The sequence below is a fragment of the Limulus polyphemus genome, unplaced genomic scaffold, assembly GCF_000517525.1.
Source record: "Limulus polyphemus unplaced genomic scaffold, Limulus_polyphemus-2.1.2 Scaffold2005, whole genome shotgun sequence".
NCBI classification, from domain to species: Eukaryota; Metazoa; Arthropoda; class Merostomata; order Xiphosura; family Limulidae; genus Limulus; species Limulus polyphemus.
This window is the reverse complement of record NW_013667615.1, coordinates 53,196-76,650: the sequence shown is the minus strand read 5'-3', so window position 1 is coordinate 76,650 and position 23,455 is coordinate 53,196. Positions and strand designations below refer to the sequence as shown.

Genomic DNA, 23,455 nt, shown 5'->3' with positions numbered 1-23,455 from the left:
GGAAATTCCAAAAAACAAACAAACAATCAAACAGTTACAAAAAAATTCATGCTAGATATTTTGGTACTCATTTGATTACAAAGATCAAACGAGAAAAGTAAGGAAAATAAACTTGTTCTTAATGATTTTCTTCGAACCTATAATATATGTTCATTGTTATTTCCCAAAACTATTAAACTTATGTATAGGATAATCTAGATTTGTTATATTTGGGCCAAAGTAAACCAATATTATAAAAGATTGTCAGTCAAAGTACTTCGGTTTATTGTTATATAAATCTGGAACTTGATGGTTGTTCATGTGACCTGAAACGAGAATGATTAGTCATTCAGCATATGCTATAAAGGTCTTGCATTGAACTGAGTCAATTCTTTATCAACATGTTCAGTCATTCTGTAAGCGATTATAGCTGAACTCATAGTTGTAGGCCGGATCGAAATAGGCTACGTAAACCTGAACTACCCGTTGATAAAACTGCATGGTGTGTAGGTGTATTTTAATAGAATAAGTTAGATTACCTCAATGCTCATTTTTAATCTTAACGAAAGGCTATTTCGAATCCGTGCATACACTGCTTTCAACTGGTTTACTTCCCTAATATATATCTCTGTGACAAATTAATCAATAAGAACTACTAAAAACCTTCATAGCTCTGATGACGATTTAAGTTATTGTAATCACGGATTTCATTATTTTCATCTCAAGTCGTTATTGCTGGTAATATTCCTTTATTTATATTACCCCAATAATAAACGTAATATATAAATATCATGAACTATGGATAAGATTCCTATTTAAAAATTCAACATTTTCCCATCACTTTTCTAATAGTTTTGGCTTGAATCAGTTAGCTCATAATGAGCTTCTCTCAATCATGGCCTTGAGGTTTGTTACCTCTTTAGTTGTAGCCAGTCTAGTCAGTCTTCGTTTTATCATTGGTCTGTTGGTTTTTGTGATCTCTTAAGTTGATTAGTTATCAGAGGTGACACTGTTTCTCAGGTCGAGTTTTCGTTTTGATTTTAGTTCTAGTTTTACTTTCACAGGGACCATACAAATTATACGGGTATTACATAGCGCACAATCCTGTGAAATCAAAAATTTTCGAAGTAAAAAAAAATCGAATTTTTAAGCGACCAGCCAACCTGAAGAGCGATTCTTTCAGCTTTTCTTCGTTGAACTCTAATCGTGTTAGGCTCATTTAATGTCAGTTCTGTATAGTTATATTTTATTTCAAGTGTTTCATTTTGTTTGAATATTCTTTCATCTGTCGTCTAGACTGTACGTACTTATTGTTAATACAGGGGTACATTCTTTGTTGATAAAATTCACCAACCAAATCCCAAAAAGCTGTTATTTTGCGGAATTGACTCATATGCTAGTTAATTATTCTACAATTCGGAATGTCATATAAAATTTTTGGTATTTAGTCACTCTCATTTCTGAATTCCTCGCAGGATTGCTATTCTGTCTCATTTAGTATAGATGTGCTCTAGCTAATAATATCCTCTGGATACAATGTATAGATGTGCTCTAGCTAATAATATCCTCTGGATACAATGTATAGATGTGCTCTAGCTAATAATATCCTCTGGATACAATGTATAGATGTGCTCTAGCTAATAATATCTTCTGGATACAATGTATAGATGTGCTCTAGCTAATAATATCCTCTGGATACAATGTATAGATGTGCTCTAGCTAATAATATCATCTGAACAGTTGATTCAAACTTTACATGTTTATTTTATAAAGTGCTTTAGTTTATATTTGTCACAACTTATTAGGTACGTTAGGATTTGTTCAACCCAAAGCTACATAACCGAATTTTAGCGTCGTAAGCACGTAAACTTATTACTGATCCACAGGGGAGACATTTTGTTGAGAGCGTACTTCAAAATTCACTTTTAAACCTTCTGTTAGAGGTATTTCTCATAAAATGTTGAACACGAATTCTGTTCAGTTCCGATTCACTGCTTTAATCTCCACGTGCATAATTAGTACCTCTATAGCATATTTTGGGATTTCGGAAACAAATCTTAAAATCTCCTAATTTTAAACTTTTACTTAAACATTTTACTCATTTATTAAAAACTAATTAAAGGAGCACTGATGGGTAAATCTCACTTTTATACTATTTTTTAATAATGCGTTGAATGCTTATTGATATGTAGACTAATGTTCTAAAATACCATATTCTGTTTTGTATTGATGTTTTATTTGTTATCATTTCATTAAAAAATACTTAACGACGTTTGAAAATATTCGTTGTTTTTATTCTTGGCGCTGGAAACAGTGTTTAGTGCCTGTTTAACAATAATTTATTTTGTAACTTCTGATTCATTGAAACACATAAGGAATTTATCAATAATTTTCATTGGTCAGGAAATGTTCCTAACTACCTGCTGATACTCATTCTAATTAGTCAGGAAATGTTACTAACTATCTGTTGATACTCATACTAATTGGTCATGAAATGTTACTATCTACCTGCTGATACTTATTCTAGTTGCTCAGGAAATGTTATTAACTACCTGCTGATACTCATTCTAATTGATCAGGAAATGTTACTAACTATCTGTTGATACTCATACTAATTGGTCATGAAATGTTACTATCTACCTGCTGATACTTATTCTAGTTGCTCAGGAAATGCTACTAACTACCTGCTGAAATTTCTACAGTTATTTTACATTTCTAATGTTATTCCAAAATCCATGAAGATATAAAAAACGTTTGAAAATAAAACTTCAAGAAAACACACATATATAAGAAACTAATATGTACAAGTGTCCTATCAAATAAAGATGAATATTAAGAAAAGATATACTTTCAAAAGAAATTGGAAGGTAGACAGAGTTAATCACTTTTGAGAATGTTTAATCTTTTTTTTTTTTGGTGAAGTTATCATGGTTCTTGGCACCGTTTTATTTAAAATATTGCTTTTTAAGAGCAAGAAAATAAATATCAAATTTTGATTAATTATGAATTACATCGTTAGATATTTAGATTAAAAACGTTTTAGCAGAAGGCTTGAAATTTGAACTTCACCCAAATCTTCGATCTTGACTAAATTTTGGAATTTAATTATGAGAATTGTTTTATGAAAACTTAAACGTTTTGTGAACTTAGTCAGCAGTTGGTATTACTATTGTATTTGGGGGGGGGGATTAACGAAAGAACAACAATATATCAACGTACCTTGGAATAAAAAATAGATTTTTCATTATAGATACAAAAATGAAATTGTCACAAGGTACTTTCTGTAAGCTCCATAGTTCAATAGAACAACATGCTGAAGTTGTTTTTCTTTCTAGTTTTAAAACATCTATTTATTTAAGAATAATCATGATTTTATTTAGGACTATTTTCAGTTCCATTTTTCTCTATGTAACACTATGCCTGTGAAAGCCGTAATACAGTGTAGGATATACAAAACTGTTCAGTTTAAGAGTTATTATTTAGTTTATTTAGTGACTTAATGTTTAATGATTATTTAGTTTTCATAACAAAAGTGTTAAAAGCCAATTATTTTAAAAGTGGTAGTTGTGACAAGTTTTGTTACGTAACTCTGTACTAGTCGCACGTTGTGTATGCAGTTTAATTGTTGTATTCTAGGCTTTTGTAATATTGTTGACATCATCCTATTCGAAGCCTCTAAGTTTTTCTCATTATGTGTAATATTGTTGTTACTAGAGTGCTAGATATTTCTAGATTTTGCTGTCGCGTGTTATAAATACGTGCAGATACATAACGGGCGATTTCTAAAGTGAGTTTAACAGCTTATATTGGAATAAAATAAATAATGGAGAGTAATTTGTCTTGCAAAAGGTGTTCTAAACCTGCCTGTGTGGACATTGACGGAAAAAAAAGAGACAATTATTTAAAGCTCTGGATACAACTGTGATAACCAATAGTGTAACGAAGTTTTGTACAAGGGTTTGTCTTGTCTTGAATATATATTATTTCAAAACAAGTGGATTGTGTGCTGTCCGTTTATTGTTGAAATTTATCACCAACAAGTCACAGACACCTACTGTAAAGAATTCGGCCCCCCATAAAACCTGACACTTATCTTCATCAATGTGAACCATTCTTTAAAATTAATTAAGTAACAAATAAGATGAAGCTGTGATTGGCATAAAAACTAATTTTTTCAACTTTATGAACGCATTACAATTAATCTTTTGAATCATTCTAACTATTGAGACACGTGTTAAACACGTAGAGAAAAACGTTTGTTGTTTTAAAAGAAAATTAATAAAATAGACATTTACTACACAAGATGGTAATCTCTATCTCTGCTTTGAAAGTTTCCATAAACGTTCTTCAGCTGATATTTTCATTGCTGGTAGTCGTAATTGCTTTTACTGTCCTTCTTTTTTTGTCAGTGAATATGACAAGTTGAAAATACTAATCAAAATCGTTCCTTATTGTTCAAAAACACCCCTGTTTCGAATGTAATCGAAGATGTATTGGTTGTACTATAAGACCAATGTTATCGCAATTCATACAAGCTATCAATAACAACGCAAAAATGAAAATGGAGCATTTGAGATCACGTCTTTAAATGTAACCAGTACATATTTATCTCTTAAGCTTAATCAGCAGTGTCAAAAACTAGATTCTACCCAGAGGTGGTGGAATCTCTTCAAAGCGATCAACTGTAACCTGTCTTTTACTATTACACTCAGTTTACTTTACAGCTACTTTTATCACTTTTTAAAACTTATCTAGAAACCAAGTTGACTAGTGTTGATTTATTTGTGGTTTATTTTTGTCGTTTTGGCCTGAACACAGATGTACAGTATAATGAATAAGAATATTTTTGACTGTTGTTACTGTATTAATGTAAACGTATCAGTAATTTTTGTTTTCAAAACAACCTGCATATTTATTAAAAATCACAAACTTTGCTAGTTTGCAGATTACTTGAAGTGATAGAAGTTTCTCTTAACTGTTCCCATTTTATTATTTTTTAGCTTCAAAGGCCATTTATTTTCCTGTTTCTGTTCCACGATGTGAGCTGAAAACGCACACGCAAGTTTCAACGGACCAGTTAGTTGTATTGTAAGTTTTGATTGGTAGTGAAATTTTATCTCGCTGGATTAACTCTAAATCTACTTTTGTCGTCATTGTAAAACATTATTTGTTTAGATATTATCATAGGTTCAAAAAATGTCTAACCAACTAAATTTCTAAAATTATTTATTTTTTAAATTAAAAAAAACAATATTTATTTAAACAAGGTTACAATGTGTCTATATATCTGACGGGTTAGGCGTGGCTGAGTGGATAGCGTGTCGGATGTTCGAGCCACAATATGTCATTTATCATGCTCTACACTTTTAACTGTGGAAACATTATAGCCGGCCCGGCATGGCCAGATGGTTTGGGCGCTCGACTCGCAATCTGAGGGTCGTGGATTCGAATTCCCGTCACACCAAACATGCTCGACCTTTCAGCCGTGGTGGCGTTATAATGTGACGGTCAATCCCACTATTCGTTGGTAAAAGAGTGGCCCAAGAGTTCGCGGTGGGTGGTGATGACTAGTTGCCTTCCCTCTAGTCTTACACTGCTAAATTAGGGACGGCTAGCGCAGATAGCCCTCGTGTAGCTTTTCGCGAAATTCAAAACAAACAAACATTATGACTATGACAACCATTCCTGCTATTCTGTTAAAAGTAGTTACATAGACGTCGAGTGAGCAGTTCTAAATTTATGGCTATGTCTGAAGCTCTTCCTCCGGTGAGGTGAGTTAGCGGTAACTTTACGGGCTTACAACGCTAAAATCCGGGGTTCGATTCTCCGCGGTGGACAGAGAAAAGATAGCTCATTCTGTAGCTTTGCGCTAAAATTACAACAACAACAACAGCCTGAAACGATGAGTTTCTGAACTGACCGTTTAACTCATATGTGACATAGTGGCGTTCAAGCTAAAACTATTAATTACTATATATCTAAAAACTATTTTTTACAATATCCCCAGTGTAACAAAATGTTCTAAAATCGTTACTATTAAATTAAATTGTTCTCTGCTCTTTATTTCTCCATTCTTTGTCTCTACAGTCCAAAGATCAGGACCTGAGTATTACTAATCATATTAGTCATATAGGGAAGTGATTTAGTCGAAATGATACATACATTAATATATTTTAAACTAGCGTGTGTTATGGTGATGTTTATGATTATGACAAGGTTTCGAATGTTTAGAATTAAGTAAAATAATACTGAGAATTAAAAATATTAAGGTCAAATTTCTTTTCTTGGAAATATTTAGGATTATGTAAAATATACTTCAGCACCTTGAGTTCAGATATGCTTCAGTTCTAATCCTTCCAAAGGTTTCTTCAGATGAAAACGGCGTATAGAATAGTGTAATGATTATAATGACTAGCTGCGTACTATAAAGTCATCACTGTAATATAATAGGACAAATTAACATTCTTTCTAATATACTTTAATTGTAATTATGAAATGATACACGCCGTAATTACAAAGTATTCTGACTCATTATGTTTCCTCTTCAGCTGTGATTCGTTTTTGCTACTAAACACAAAGCTATATAATGGGCAATCTGTGCTGTGGACACCATTTGTATCGAAACCCAGATTTTAGCATTATAAGCCTTCAGACTTATCGCTGATCTACTGATGGGGGGGGGGAGCTATCTATTTAGTTATAAAAAATCATGTATTCAATATTTACTCACCTGTCATACAAATTGACTTGTGTACTATTTAGTTAAAACTAAATAAATTTATATCAGAAGTTCTTTTTTAATGATGAGTAGTTACAGTTTGAGTTTTGAGGACATTTAAAAACTTTTATTCACCTATTTACTTTTTGGTGTTATTTAATCAAAAATTTCCACAGTACAATTTTCTTGATTTGTTGTTTCTCAGATGTCTTCTCGGTGCAATCAGTCTGATGGTATTGGTCGGCACAACTTTTGACCTCCTACACCGTAGACAGTTGAAAAACAAACTGGACATCCAAGGTGAATTACAATATATGAATTTTTACTGAAATCTTATTCAACTTTTAAACCAGTGTAGTTCACCTCATTTTACAAATTGAGTCGAAAAGATTTGACAGTAATGTTATGTCTGTTTTGTTAAAGTTTATAATGGTTGTATAGATTATCATTAGAGGCGTAGCGTCAATAGTAGGGAAGTGCATTACCAGTTTAAAACTGCATGTCCTACCAGTATGTGTGTGCCTGTTCCATTACTCAGCATATTTCTACTCTTGCAGTCCAACTGTTACAAATATAAAAGTACTATTTATGTCACTACTTTTCATGCGTTTGTTTCTCGGAATTGTCATTCGCCAAGGTCTATCTACAATTTTGGCCAATGTGAAATCTTCTTATCGCGCCTAAACATTTTCTCCCTAAGGCAATAGCTGTAATCTATTATCAAAAATGAAGTTTTATCATCTACAATTTTTAATTATATATTCATAACGATTCATAATTGATAATTCGTACTTAAAGGGTGTAAAACTGAAATGAGTTAAGTTATATTAATTCGTTTTCGATAGTTTCATTACGGATAAAACTAACGTATTTATTGTTTATTTTATATTTAGAGAAGGTTAGACCCTCTAGCCAAAAGGTATGTTTGCTTGTTTGTTGTTAATCCCAAAGCGTACACAGGTGACCCACCACGGACATCGAAATCAGGTTTTCAGAGTTACCGCTGAGCCACCGGTTTTGTCTCTTTTGTTTTGGCCTTTAGTATTTTCTTGAGGAACTAAGAATCCTACTGAGGTGAAAATATCAATCTAATTTCAAGTGAGAAGAGCCTCAAATTAAACCCTCCGATTTCCACGAGCTTAAGCAGTCCGTGAAAACCCCACCATTGGTGCAATTAATTTTCTGTTTCATCACTAACTTACGAAGTCATTCTCCTCTGGTTGTAATTGTATCTATGTAATATAGTATGAGTAAGAGGATTTATGGTTGGAATATAGCACAAAGCTGCTTCAACTAAAAATATTTAAAAAAAAAAGGTCCAATGTTTCGAGAATTTATCAGCTCTCATCATTAAGGCTCACCGGTCGCTCTACGGTATATTTTGGGCTCATAACGATAAAATCGAGGTTCGACGCCCACGGTGGACATAGTGCAGATAGCCCATTGTATATTATTAAGCTTAAAAACAAATAAACAAATTAAACTTTAGGGGTAAGCCAGTACAGTATTACACACTTTAAGTAAACTAGGCCACATGATAAATTACATCATAAGTGGGGTCCACAACTAAAAACATTAAGAAACTTAGATAGAAACGATAAAAAAGGATGTGAATTGATCCTATTATCGCAAATCCAGTTATTATTATTCTCAATAGTAGCCCATCTTTCCAGAAATTGCCCTCTAGTGGCTGATCGGCAAGTGTGAAGGCTTATAACATCAAAAACTGGGTTTCGATATCCGTAGTGGACACAGAACAGATAGCCTATTGTGTAGATTTGTACTTGAAAACAAAAACAGATTCCAGAAATAACTCTACTTTGTAGGTTATCTCCTTTAAACAAAATTGAGATGCCCGAAATTTTATATTACGCATTTCATTATATTCATGCTCATCCAAAGGTGAATGAGAAATATCACCTTTTATGTTCCTGTTGTTGAGTTTTTAAAGTTCTGGACAATATAACTATAAATACGTTTTCAAAAATATCACAAGAAGTACAATAAACAACATTGTTTTGACATTATTTAGAAATGTTATCTATAGAGTAATATAAAATATTTTTAAAGTCTTAATGTGTGTATACGTTACTTGGAAACCAACTTTATAGAAAATGCGACGAAGAGGTTCTGAAACACTTTCACAAAAGGTAAAAACAGTCCTATAGATATTTTCATTGCAAAAATTGGAATTATTTCTATTGTTTCTAAGTGGATTTTTGTATTTAAATGTACTCACAAAAGATCGAGTATATCTATTCTCAAATCAGGTCTTTTTAAGTTCTTTCAATTCATGCTCAATGTGTTATTGTGATGATTAGAGCACAAAAGCCTTTTCTTTCGAGTGTATATATAATTGAAGCTTTATAAGTTTCGGAATGATGAGATTGAACTTGTAAATATCTACCAAAATGCATTGGCTTCCGGTAGAAATTCGTTTTAAACTGGACAAATTTCGTACAATTAATATCAAGAAAGGGGAACTACTTATAGTTTCTTTGTTAATCAAAAACTCAGTAAAATGATACAAGGGTTAATACTTGAGAACAGAAATCTGCAATATGTGATAATGGTAACATTACAAAAGTATTATCAACATTGCATTTCCGTATTGCAGAAGACTCAGTATAACTGTTTACAGCTATTTGTTTAACGTGTTTCTTAAGTTACCAAAGTCCCAATTCTAGAAGATGAGGCTTTACACTTAGGTACCCCCAAACACTAAACAGAAATATTTGGGATTTTTGATTTTACAGAGGTCAAAGATAAATCGAAACTTATGTACCAAGGAGCTCTGAATCCGGAGAAATTGTGTCCATATGTAAACGTCAAATTGGATTGTTGTTAATCGTGTTTGGATTTACACAATGAAGGAAATTGAATATAGGTTTTATTTGCCTAAAAAATATTACCCATATATATCTTTTGTTATTATTAATAAATCTATTTATTCAAAAATTGACTATCCTATGTATTTTAATGTCACAATTTAGTAGTCTTCAATACATCTTTCTCTCAAAGGCATGACTAGGTGGTTAGGGAGCTCGACCGGCAATCTGAGGGTCGTGGTTTCGAATCCACGTTCCACCAAACATGCTCCCTCTTTCGGCTGTGGAGGCGTTGCAGTCCAAGCGTTGGCGGTGGATGGTGATAATTAGCTGCCTTCCCTCTAGTCTTTCACTGATAAATTAGAGACGGCTAGCGCAGTTAGCCCTCGTGTAATTTTGCGCGAAATTCAAACAAACCTTCTCTCAGAGAAGTCTTAAGTTGATACTGCCTTGCATACCATTCTCTCTTTCTCTTTAAATCCACTGCATTCGGACGATCTTATCAAATAAGGTACATAGAGAGAGGGGGCGTATTACATTCGATTGCGAATGTTTGCCTTTCCAGTTGTTTTTTTATACTGGAAACTTGAAATAGTTGCACTTGAAGAAAGCTTAGCCTTTTTTATGTCAGATTGTCTATTTTGTTTGGAAGATATTCATAAATAAATGGAATATTCCAATAAAATTACGAGTATCCCCCGAGCAGGTGTAGGCGTTATCTTAGCTAACTAGGCTATTACAGCCGAAACAGTCAAAAACAAGCTCAATTGTCTGCTGTGTGTACACCGCGAGGAATCGAACCCTGGATTTTAGCGTTGCAAGTCTGTAGACTTACCGCTGTCCCACCGGAGGACTCGAAAAAGCAAGAAACAAAAACTTAATTGTCCCATTTTAGATTTTTTTGAGCTTAAATATGAGCCATTTTATATTTATAAGTTGCTTATAATTTTTAGATTGTAGTTTTCATGAGCGACTTGAACAAGGGTGAAGTATTTTAATTATGTTTTATTGATCCTAAAGGATACCATATTCGTAAATAACAAACAAAAAACAACAACATAAGATTGGAAAACAAAGAGAAAGTTCTTTAATTAAAGATACTGAAAAAGTGCTGTAAGGATAAAAAAAAGAAGTCGCCGGTGACTCAGTGGTAAACTCTGGGGTTCGATCTTTGCGGCAGACACAGCATACATAGTACATAGTCTACTTTGTAATTTTGCACTAAAACTATCTGGTACAAAATTATGTACTCATTATTACAGCAAAACATCTTTCATAGTGACCAATAAAGGACGTTAGTCTGAAACACAGACCAGATAATTGATTTTCCTTTACAGAGATTTTAACTATTTCTTTATGTTCATGTATACAAACTGTACTCTACTGATTATGAAAATCTGTGATAATGTTATTTTATTCAAAGCAAAAATAGTATATACTGACGAAATATTCGTAGTTCGTACAGTTGTAGTATTAAGAACGAAAATATTGTTAGTAACGAACATGTTCTACGGTGATTCAATGCGTTTCTAATTCGTTTGTTTCTGTTTTCTTGTATGTTTATTTACGACAATAAGTACTCGTTAGCAGTAGTTATATAAAATGGATTCCGTTAGTTTGTAAAAAGTTACTTTTTAGTTCTGTCAGTTATAGTGTGTTTGTTTGAAATTAAGCACAAAGCTACACAATGGGCAATCTGTGCTCTACCCATCACGGGTATCGAAACCCGGTTTCTAGCGTTACACGTCCACAAACATACCGCTGTGCCACTGGGGAGCACCGATATAATTAGTACTAAAATAAGAAGCTGCCGTTGGCGTTTATGTTTTAAAACAAAAATTTCAAAATTGAATAATAAATTGTTTATTATGTGTTTATAATGTAATCTAAACGCATGTAGAATATTTTATAGGTAATAGTGGAAGTCCTTGCCGATTATCATTGAGGAAGGTCATTACATCTTTTTCCATCCTCACCAACACTGAACGTTTGTTCTGCACCAAAAGCTCCACCAAAAACTCTCTTGGTGTCCTCCATGGTATTCGTTTCCTGTCAGCCTTGTGGGTGGTTTTGGGGCATACTTATTTTCTAGGATCACAATCAACTTACAGGAGATATCGTGAGTACCAGTCCCTATGTTAATAAGCTCATTATTCTTTTCACGTTTATTTTGTACATGATTTACAGAAGAACAATCTTGTAGTTTTCTGAATTGTAATTTGGATTCAAGTCTATTTGTGATATTAGTTTACATTTCTAGAGACTTATTTCTAATGTATGTAAAAACTAGTTAATGTAGTTTAGTTTATTTACACACCTTTAAATGATTTCGTTTTTGAAAGTCTGAGATTTTAGAATTTTTTCTTGAACGTCTTATAGGTGGGCTCCTAGCTTTTCATGACTTTGGGAATAATTTTATGTTTGGGATTGTGGAGAACTTTACGCTGGCAGTAGACAGTTTCTTTTTAGTAAGGTAAGTCATTGTTTTCAAAGCGTCGTAATCAACTGCCATCCGTAGATTCAAATCACGAGACTCTACATATTTGTCTATTTCTTTTTAACACTGATAATGAAGGACGTATATTGTTTTTAATAAATCACAGTTTTGTAGGTTTAGGTTAAATCCATCTAATTATCTATTGTATTATTTGTTTAGTTTCTTTGTAAAATTAGTTTGTTTAATATTTACAATTAACATCCGACATTTCTTCCTTATAGTTTTAAAATTCGCTGAACAGTTCTAATAACTGGCAAAAAAGTAAATTTTCCACTTACTATATAAATCTGGTTCTATTGTTTACACCTATTGTTTGCACATAATTCAGCCCCCCCCCCCCCAAGTAAGAAATTACGAAGAACTTATATTCATAAAATATTGTGTTGAATGATAAAATTCAAAATCATTAATGATGTATTAAGCCAACAAATACTCTATAATGTTTAAAAGGAAAGAAAAAAAATTATTATAAGTATTTAAATACAAAATTTAGTAAGAGTACAATTAAACTTCGTAATAGACTTGGTAAAGTTTAACGTTACTAAAGATATGTATAACTTAGTTTAAGTTAGGAAAGATATAATAAAGTTAACTTCGCCATTCCATACTACGAATAGTTGGAGGTCATGTTACAAATGATATCAGTTGAGCCGGATGTAATGTGTCCCGTTAAATGACTAACAACGTGGTTCACTATTTTACCACGTAACTTTGTTCTGCTATAGTAAGATGCCTATTTATCATTAATTAACGTATGCTACGACAGTAATAATAACTTCCGATTAGCTTTGTAAGCTATGTACTTAGAGTGAAACTCATAATCAACTTGGCCAATCTTATAAGGATTATAATACATTTTTCAATAGTTTGGTACATTTCCTGTTAATGATACTCTCGGCCGCAATCCCAATAATATCTCACGAGGTTCGGCCAGATTACGGAATTTAGATTAGTTCCAAATGTATAATTTAAGCTCACAAAGCAAAACAATCTTTATAATAAAAGTATAATAATAAACAATAAAAAAATAATAATGACATTCGATATATTAACTAGTATAACCAATGCTACTAATGAAAGTAATAATAAACATAGTGTTATTTACGAAACACAGAAACACTAGTTGACACCATGATATTTGTATCGTCATTAATTAATTAATTATCAATCATTAGCTAATGATCAGACTGATATCTGACGCTAAATGCGAAAAAATGTTTTAAATATATGATTTATCAAAATCTCAATTAATTTATGAAACGTAAGATTAGATATTAATAAGTTGTATTTAAAATTCAAAAATATTTACTGTTATTTGATTGGAATGAAATATATTGTGACGTTCCTTCAATTCTGACATGTAGCCTTCCTCCCCAGATGGGTCAGAAGTAAATTTGCGGGCTTATAAAGCTAAAAATCTGGTTTCGATAACCGTGTGGCTTTGTGCTTAACAATAAACAAACAAAAAGCTCTGTTAATAGTAATATATTAATGGCAAAATAATTGATTTATATAGATTTGTACGAAAAGCACAATATGTGAGTTTAATATTGCCATTGGCCGATGTCTTAAATTATATGCACACTAGTAACACACTAAATGACAATCAATGTGATGCCTGATGTGTTACAAAGGTTAAACTATAAAAGTCATTGATTTACTCGAGATAGAAATTAATAAAACTAAAAAAATAAAAGCAAAATATAATTCACTTTAAAGTGCCGCTGCCTCACATTTACCAACTTTTCTAAAATAGTAAAAATAAATGAATAATCTCGTTACATTTTTATTGAATTTTGTAAATATGAATGCTTAAGCAACATTTAAGTATTTTCTTCTAATAATATCATTACATTTACCAAATTCGAGCTATATACTGTTTAATAAGATTAGTAGCTTAAGTCATAATTAGATGTTGGAAAACATGAAATAGCGTTACACTTTTTGTGCGGTAATGGATTGGCATCGTTAATAACTTTAAATCAAAGTAACATTTCACTGAAGCACCAACTCAATGATCAAACCATGAATAATTACATAATGTACAAAAGTGTATAGAGCTCATATTTGGCTAATAACAAATATATTCACGTTATAAACAAAACAAATATATTTTTCTCGTAACAAATTTTATTTCACCTGATTATTATCCAGTAATTCAAAAAATCATTGAAATTTTTGTTAAACATGTAATCACAACAAACTTATTTGCATTTATTTCCATCTTTTCGTCAACTTAACGATTGATAAAAGTGAAAATACTCATTAACTGCATTATGAGCTGGGAAATTAGTACGTATCAACGTAATTCCATACTCTAAAATACGATAAACATTATAAAATTAGGAGTAATAAAAGAACTACAAAATTTCGGTAATTTTTAACCATAAACAGCACTTTTTTTAAATGCTTATTTAAGAAACCTGTTTTCAGTGTTTCTTTGTCTTGTGAAACCTTAGTTTTCATCCAGCTATACTATTCGAAAAGGAACTTGAGTCGTCAGGTTTGGTTTGGTGTTTGTTTAGTACAAAGCTACACAATTTATTGTCATTTAGTAAGCAAGTTCCAGATTTTCAACAGTAATAAGAGCAAGTTATAGTAAAAACCCTTTGTAGTTCACATACCTTCTTGAGTTAATGTTCAAATAGATCTTTTTACGAGTGAAGTAGGAGTTCACATATTTACGTACACACACGCATGTATTTTCGGTATTTTATATTTCCAACATGAAGGGCGCGTTTGCGACACATGGAATAAACGGCGAAGTCAGAAACTCCAGAGTATAGAATTGCGCAACCATTCAGAAACACCCCACCGACTTTGTGGTTACTCTTAAGTGAATAGCGAGATTGGCTGCCGTAGTTAAAGCACCCTCACAAATAGAAAAATAAAAATAAAATATGTGTATCTAAGTGTTTTACACTCACAAAAAAAAACCTATCATTCTATAGGTATTTGAAGAACTTGTAGCTTTCGGCCACAGTTTAATTATTCGTATTGTTAGTCGACACTAGGCAGCTGGTACATAATTCAATAGAGTTGTTTAAACATTTGTTTAACAACAAGTAAAAGCTTTGAATGGTAATTACTTAAATACACCATTTCGATTTTCGATACCTCACTACTATAAAGGCTTGGTTTGGTCTAAAATTTCATTGGTGGTAGTGTCCAGGGTCACTGATGAGGAGTGGAGTTCTCCGAAACTGGTCTGGCTCAAAGACACACCACCAATGAAAGAATAGACCATTCCAAGCTTTTACTTGTTGTTAAACAAATGTTTAAACAACTCTATTCACTTATCTTAAACTGTTCTAATAAATTCTCAGATCTTGTGTGTTCATCAAATTCTGAGTCAAAATATCATCTTACAACTCTTTTCTTTGTTTCCCAAGTGTAGCAACAAGTCCATTTGTTCTTCCTATAAAACGTTATTCAGTGACTTGTCAAATTATACAACAAGAATTGTCCCTGACTGTTAAATTTTGCTCATTAAATCTTCTTAGAAATAAATGCCATTTCCAAAATGGATCAGATAAGAGCATTTTGTTGTGCCACAAGAAAATATCTGCACTATAATGCTGTCAGAAAACATCTTTTTAAACAGCTGGTCAGTATTTGAACTCAAACTAGATGAGTAGCGACTCAGAATGGTTTTTATTGACCATAAATTTTTTTCTGTCAAAACCTTTTCATTTATTATACATCTGAGATGGGTGTGACCCCTTATTTTGATTTGCTGTGACTGTCATGCTGGTGATGGTGATACAACCAACTGATCTTTCTCAACCTCTATTTCATCTTGGTTCATTTAGGGCTCTGGCTTATTCCAGAAAGCAGATAAGGGGAGAATTTGTTATTTAACTCTAGCATTTTGTACCTTGATCTTTTTTTCTTGTGTCTTTTCTCCTTACTTCCTACTTCAAAATTACTCCCACATAATATGTATGGTACTCTTAGATCTAAACCCGGGTCTTTTCCTAATCATGAGGAAACTCCAGAGTCACTTAGCTAATGTGTATTGAGCTTTGTTTGTTTGCTACTCATTTTATTAGTATTTTCTCTGTTATAAAATCACTAGGTATTTACTGTTCTGAGCAGTCGTTACCCTGAAAAGAAAACTAAATTATTAAAAAAGTCAATTCATTTGTACAGCAACACCTGCCTGTAACTAAAATGAAACAAGTTGGTCAGAGTTTAGTGTATTTCACACAAAAAATGATGAAAAGTTAACTTCTATGAAGATCTGTTGGTTAATATCATTATAAAGCAACATATATCTGCCACCATTCTACTGCTGAAACGAAAGTAGCTCAGGAAGCAAGGAGAAAAATTCCTTTTAGTTTCTTTTCACTGACATGCTTTTGAATTGTTTTATTAAGATCAATCATTGAAGATAGCAAGTGCTGACAAACATCTAAGAATTATGCCAAAGGTAAAAAATAGTGCTTTAGCCATGCAGTTATAGAGTATTTAAAATTTCCCTGACTTTTTGCTAAAATCTCAAATTTCCATGACAATTTTAAAATTCTCCGACTTTTCTCTGCTCCTGAAAAAATATTAAAATTTCCTGACTTTTGACTGACCCATGTGAACCCTGTCTTGGTCTACAACACAGTGGTGTCTGACTGACCCTAGCTAATCTAATGCAATATTTATGAAATTGTAATTACAAAAATTACTCATTAAAAAATGTGGGGCTCTTATCAAATCTCAATAGTTTCAATAATTTATAAAGAGTATAATACTTATACATTTATTTAATGATAAAGTTCAAATTTATCCAAATATTATTTAATATATCTATTCTGAAAACTTTCACTAAATGTGGACTGTAGATATGGGAATACTGTGAAATTTGGCAATATAATAATAACTTTGATAATCCATGTTAATTTTCTTTTTAGGTCAGCTGGGAATCTGTGAAAAGATATATATATATATACACCCGGTACTAAACTCTGTCTATTAGTGTAGCAAAAAGTACAACAGTGGAAAGACATTTGCAAATTTTTTCAATGTCTAGAATATATAAGGAAAAAACAACAAGATCGTGTGATGTCATGACATCATTCAGAAAATGCCTATTCTTTAGGAAATTGCACTTTACAACAGATGTTAAAAAATTGCTCCATATGCTACTATAAAAACACAAATTCCAATAGAGGATAGTGACCTAACTGAAACAGTGATATAACACCACAGATAATATTACTATAAACTGCAATGAAATTATATTAGAAGTGCAGAAGCTGAATAGGTAATGCATAACATCACTTCAACACTGAAAAAATACACACTTTTTTTATAATAAATGCTAAACTTCTTGATTTATTTGTCTAGCATTTGTAGGACTAGCAACATGATTTAAGCCTGCTAAACTGCACTTGTAAATGATTAATTTTCAATAAATATTGACATTACCTTCTGAAGATGATTGAGTTGGTTTAGATGCCGACTTTTCAAACTCTGGGAAACTGCTAGGAGGAGCAAACTGTTGAAGAACTCCAATACTATTGCACAAGTTTTCTGCTTGCTTCAAGAAAAAAAAAAACTTTTAGTATGCCACTGAGGAATTTTTAGTTTTAATAACTCTTTCATTAGTGATAAGGAATAAGTAATTCGGAATAAAATAATTTGGGCTCATAAATGTAAAATATTAAGCTATAATACTATATTTATCCAATATATTGTACATATTTTCTGTCTTATTATAAAAACTATATAACAAACAAAATTACACAAGAATACTGAATTTTTGTGAACATGCTTGATTTTTTGAATTTGCTAAAATAAATATTCATTTCTGCTAAACATTATTCTGATAAGTGTACGGATGTATATATTATCACGAGTAAAATGTTTCATATGTGCACATACAACTGTACAATTTAGTGCATCTGAGGCCAGACTGTAAATTTCACATTACTGGAGATGATATTATTATGATGGAAAGTAATGCCTTTTCTCTCTGTTTTTGTAAAATTATAAAACTACAGATAGGAATACGTGGCCAGTCATTCTCTCCAGATATGAAAACAAACACATTGGACCTGCTTCAGGGTCAAATCTCATGTCTACCACACTGGACCAGCTACAAAGTACACTGGTGAAGGAATAATTCCTGGGAACTCGGTCCAAAAAAGCCGTGCAGGGTGAGCATGTGGTATGCTACAATTATGTGTATTGTATATGTTTTTTTTATATACCTATATCAACTGTAGAACTCAGTGATTAACTCAATTAATCAATCACTTACAAGAAATGATTTGTGTCATGCAAAATAGTTAGTTGAAATTTGATTAAATCAATTAATATCAAGAAAATAATCATCAAATCAAAATTAGTGTTTCTGTTTCTACAGTTTCTTTCAATAAATTGTAAATGTATTAATCATTTTAATATATTCTTTCTAAACTTCTGTCAGTATCAACAAATTCTCACTTAAAATCTTATGGTTATTTTTTGTTCTTATAAATTTCTTAATTATTTTGTAAGTTTTTCATGCTGATGATGGAATTAGAAAAAATTACAAACATCTGTAATTTAAGACTTTTTCTGGTGTTGCCATGTTTTTTATATTTCTTATAATACTTTGATTTCCACCTTATGAGTATTTTTAATATCTGCAAAGAGGTCATCTAGTATCATCACAAATGTTCTTGCCATATAGTAAATGATGTACTTTTTTTTCACAGAATTAATTTTATCACACACTATAACAAGAATCTTTACTAGTTTTATCAACTAGCAACTAGTCACTATCAAGAAAGACGACTCAAACATGCATAACTCAAAATCAGATATTTAATTGTTACTTTTATTTTACACAATAAATTCTACCTCTGGAAATTATCTAGAAGTAAAAAGAAAATTGTCTTTCTGGCATTAACTGATTGCTACTTGGCAATAAAAAATAACTGGGACAATTATAGCTGCTGCTATGCCTAGAATTGTAGTGTATAGCTTTAGGTATTAATAAGTTAGACTGAGAATCTTTCTTAATATTTGTTGTTAATTGCTTTAACTGGTTAGAAATCAAACATTTATTATTAGCTATAGTTACAGTAATAAGTATAATCAAATGAATGAACCTCCCACACCTCTTGGACAGGGCTTTTAATTTATTAATTATCCAATCATAGTTGAAATACAATAAAATATGTATTGTAATTTTTTAGCCCTCTACTGTTTGGATTTTTTAAATGCCCAAATGACCCAAGACAATTAAAATGCAGTCTCCAGGATCACCTGACTTAGATATGTTTACATTATTATTAATAGAAGTAGTAGTATGTTAAATACTAAACTCATGCTAAACAATGCAATCATATTGATTTAAGAAGATTTTTATAACTAAGACTTCTGGAATTGCTATTTTTATATATTTATGGTCCCTTTACAAAATAAGTAGCAACTCTGTCTCTCCCACAATGTTTTGTTAATTGCACACCCTTTTTATTTGCTAATCAAATTGTTATCATTATAACTGTTTTATAGTTTATGATTATGTTATATATGCTCAATAATTTAAGACTACAGTAGCTGTTAAAGAAAGATTTGTGGTTACACAGTTCATTTGAATGCTGAGGGATATACAACATTGGTAGTTTTTCCAAAATTAAATATGAAATTTGAGTTAATTTCTGAGCAATCTGGGTTTTGTTAGTCAGGAAGAAGCATTTTTTTAACTTGAAGCAGTCTTTGATGGTTTGAATCGATGTCCTTACAAAAATTTATTGTTTTTAGTCATCAACTGATCGAGGATGTTTCTTACATTGTTTTCACAACTTACACAATCAGATCTCCTCAGTTAAAATTCAAAATAGCCATTCTTTGACTAAAAGTTTTTATCATATGATGCCTCAGAGGTCAAAACTTGGCCTTAACCTTCCTTTAACCTTCTACTACTCTGCTTTTAAGTTGGCCCTTTTATAGCGGTTTGTTAAATAGGTAGCTCAAATCTTCTTGGACCCAGTATTGGAAGAATTCTTTAATTTATTGGTTACTTTACTTATACTTTCTTTCTCCAAAATCAATGTCACAATGTTGTGAATAGGTTGCATTGATGGAACATGCACTATAAAGTATACTTTATACAAAATTGAACTGGCTCATTCTCCTTTTTGAGAGTGCCTTGATAATTTAAATTGTAATTCTTACTTGACCCACTTATATTTCAGCACACTTTACCCTGAAACTTATGAAAGAAGCTTTGCCTTATTTTAAAATTTAAGTTTTCATTATCTACTTTACATTATTACTACTAGTATTACTATTGGCTGAAACTCAAATCCCTGATCTTTGCAAGTTTGTGTCATTCCTAAAGTGCTTAATGCTATAGTTATATTTTGCAAAACCTTATTCTTACCTGAATGTTTGTAATGAAATCAAACTTTGCAGTAGGCTCTGCTAACCTTTTAATTAAAGTTTCATTTCATTTTCAGTGGATTTTGTTTGGTGTACATGAATTAATAAGATATATTATATGATAGCTGATATATACCCTTAGATTTGCAGCACAACATTCAAACATACCACGACCAAAACATCTTAAGCTTTTCTAACAACAACTGATAGTAGTTACATAAACTTTGATAAAGGTTTGCAATTTCTGCTAGCTAAAGCGTGGACTTTAGTTAAATTTAATTTAATTGTTAAAGTTTAAATTTCATTAATGTTATTCAAATTAAACAAAATCAAGTTTTAATTTACGTTTAATATTATCTTAAGTTACATCAGGTATTCCATGTGTTTGACCATACTTAAAATTGCTTGGATCCCTTTAACAAATATGAAACTTACTTTAAGTTTTATGATATGACATTAACAAATTTTGACAATAAGACTACAGTCTTACCGCATTTACGGCATCTTGTAATTGCGTCAACCTATCCGCCATTATAGTTATATGGAAATTAGAGGGCGCTAAAGTAATGACCGGTGTTGAAGAGTATTATTCCATAAAAAAAGAAACGCTACATAGAGAGATGATTATCTCTAGTGTTTTTCAGATTCTAGGATTTGTCCTAAGGTTCCAGGACTTATTGCTCTGGAATAAGATTTTTCATACCAATTTCAGAAACCCAAATTTTAATAAATTTCAAGAGCTATCAGAATTTTGGCCAATTCTAGTAAAAATAGTACAAAAATGAAAGCAACATAAACTATTTATACGGATTGAACAGGATCGATCGAACAGAAGTGGATTAAAGGAGAGAGGGCCATCGGATGCAAAAGAATCCTACAAGTCATATGTGTAAGATAAAACACAAATTTCAGTTTAACAATCCGATATTCAGACATGTCTAGATTTTAGGTCCTATAGGTGCTCAAAATGTAGAACATGAAACTTAATCAACATTTTAAGAAGGTTTGCTCTTCCAGACTGGTCAGTTGGTGAGAAAGATGAAAAGTGAAGAGTTTAAAATCTAGTTGAGCTACCCGACAATATAAATATTAATGTGGTTACCTCTATTGAACAATGGCAATGCAAACTCTCTTTACTATTTCCAACTGGTACTTTACAATTTCCCAGTATTCTGAACCTAATAAAAGTGTTGTTTTCTCTTCCATTCTCAAACACTGTGGTTGAACGCTTGTTCAGTATACGAAGGAAGTAAAAACAGACAAATTCAACAGATTAGAAGCGTTAAAATTAAAAGTAACAATCCAGTATGGCTATAAATTTAAAAGATGAAAGTGTTCCAACACGTCTATTCAGTTGGAATGTTTACATTAAGAAAAGGTTTAAATGTGTGAAAGTGAATGCACTGCCAATGAATGTACAGACATCCCCCTGTTTTTAGTACTTATTTTTTCTATTTATTGAGCTGTAATTATATGAACAATGTGTAATTGTACTTTTTCTTTACGAAAATAAGCAGGTTTAGTTAGAAACTTTAATGTGAAAGTTGAAGTTTTGCACATATATGATCATAGTTACAATTAGTACTACGTATGAATGACTGTATTATTCACCATTTAACTAGCTTTTTCGTGTATACTACTTTGTAATCTCATATGAGAATACGATGTTTTCTTTTTCCTTACAAATAAAAAAATGTTAATGAAAACTTTGTTGAGCGCAAAGTAAACTTGTTTTTATAGATATATAATTTCACTTGCAGTTAGGAGAGCTAAATATAATTGTGTCATGATATAAAAGACTGTTTGCTTTAGGTATTAGTGATAAATCAATTTTTGTAAATGAATATTATACTATTCTTTAGTTTTTGCTATAATAAGAATTAAAACCAGATGATTCAGTAGGAAATTTTGTTAATAATTCATTGATGTTGAGAATATCGAACGTCACGTGTAATATATTGACGTCAATAATATTGTTGCATCAGCGAGGTCACGTGACTAATGTCACGCCACCTGCTTTCTAGAACTATCCCGTTTCTTCGGGAGTGCTCTAGTATTTACTAGATTGGAGGGTGGTCTGCTATATATAAGATGGTCACGGCGTGACGTGACAATGTGTGTGTAAGTAGTGAGTAATTGATCTGCAGTGAGAAAGTATTATTGAAGTTGAGCATGTTCGTTGTTATAGCGTTTGTTTTAGCGCGATTGTTGAAATTAGGTGTATCGTAAAGTTATATTCGGAAAGAATAAACCAGTTTTATTAAGTAAGGACTCGTGTCGCTAAAGTTTCGTCGGAACGAATTTACGGAAAATCAATTAACAAACGGAGACGTAACAATATAGAAGGCGAACAGACAATAAAGGTATTAAAGATATAAACAACATGATACGAGCGGTAAACAGCAGATAAATAGTAACGAGAGAGAATAAAGTTGGCGTGAAGTTAAGTACTGTAGAAATGATAGGCCTAAAGTTTAATTATGTTAGAGTGAAACTAACAGAGGAAAAGAAGATATGAAAAATAATTTTATTCTGTCAAAGAGTGGTTCTAAAGTAATTGAATCAGCCTGAGTGCACTTTGATAAAAGGAACAGAGGATCTTCAGAAGAAAGAACTTATTTAGAAGACCAAACGATTACGGTAACTCGCTCCACAATTGTAATGTAAGTGAATAACAGAGAAGACTATTACTAGTACGATATAAATAGAGAAGATAGTTCGGCTTGTTAAGTGAAATTCTAAAGTAATTGAATACAGAATAGGCCTAAGCGGATATTTGACAAGAACTTGAAGAAGGAGAGAACTACATATGATATATAGTATTTATGATATGCCCATAATATCTATAGTGTTGAAGAATTTATTGTACATACGTTAACTTGTTCTGAACATATATATATTATTTTGAAAACAGGTGAAGTGCGTGCTGTTTATTCATCGTTGAATTTATCGCTAACAAGTCGCAGACACCTACTGTAGAAAAATCCTAAGCCCAACAACAACACATTGTTGCGTCAGCGAGGTCACGTGACTAGTATCACGCCACGTCCTTCTAGAAATATCCTG

The 23,455-nt window shown here is 31.7% G+C and overlaps 1 protein-coding gene across 1 annotated transcript in view; it reads right to left on the bottom strand.

The window, feature by feature from the left end:
- The window catches only part of LOC106465631 (mediator of RNA polymerase II transcription subunit 21-like), a 44,356-nt gene extending 23,399 nt beyond the window's left edge, over positions 1–20,957 (bottom strand). The window contains exons 1-2 of the mRNA XM_013925865.2: positions 20,880–20,957; positions 17,444–17,555 (exon numbers count right to left, since the gene is read on the bottom strand). Coding sequence (XP_013781319.1) covers positions 17,444–17,555; positions 20,880–20,921 — 154 coding nt within the window. The 5' untranslated portion in view covers positions 20,922–20,957. The remainder of the gene's footprint in view (positions 1–17,443; positions 17,556–20,879) is intronic.
- Between the last annotated feature and the right edge of the window lie 2,498 nt (positions 20,958–23,455).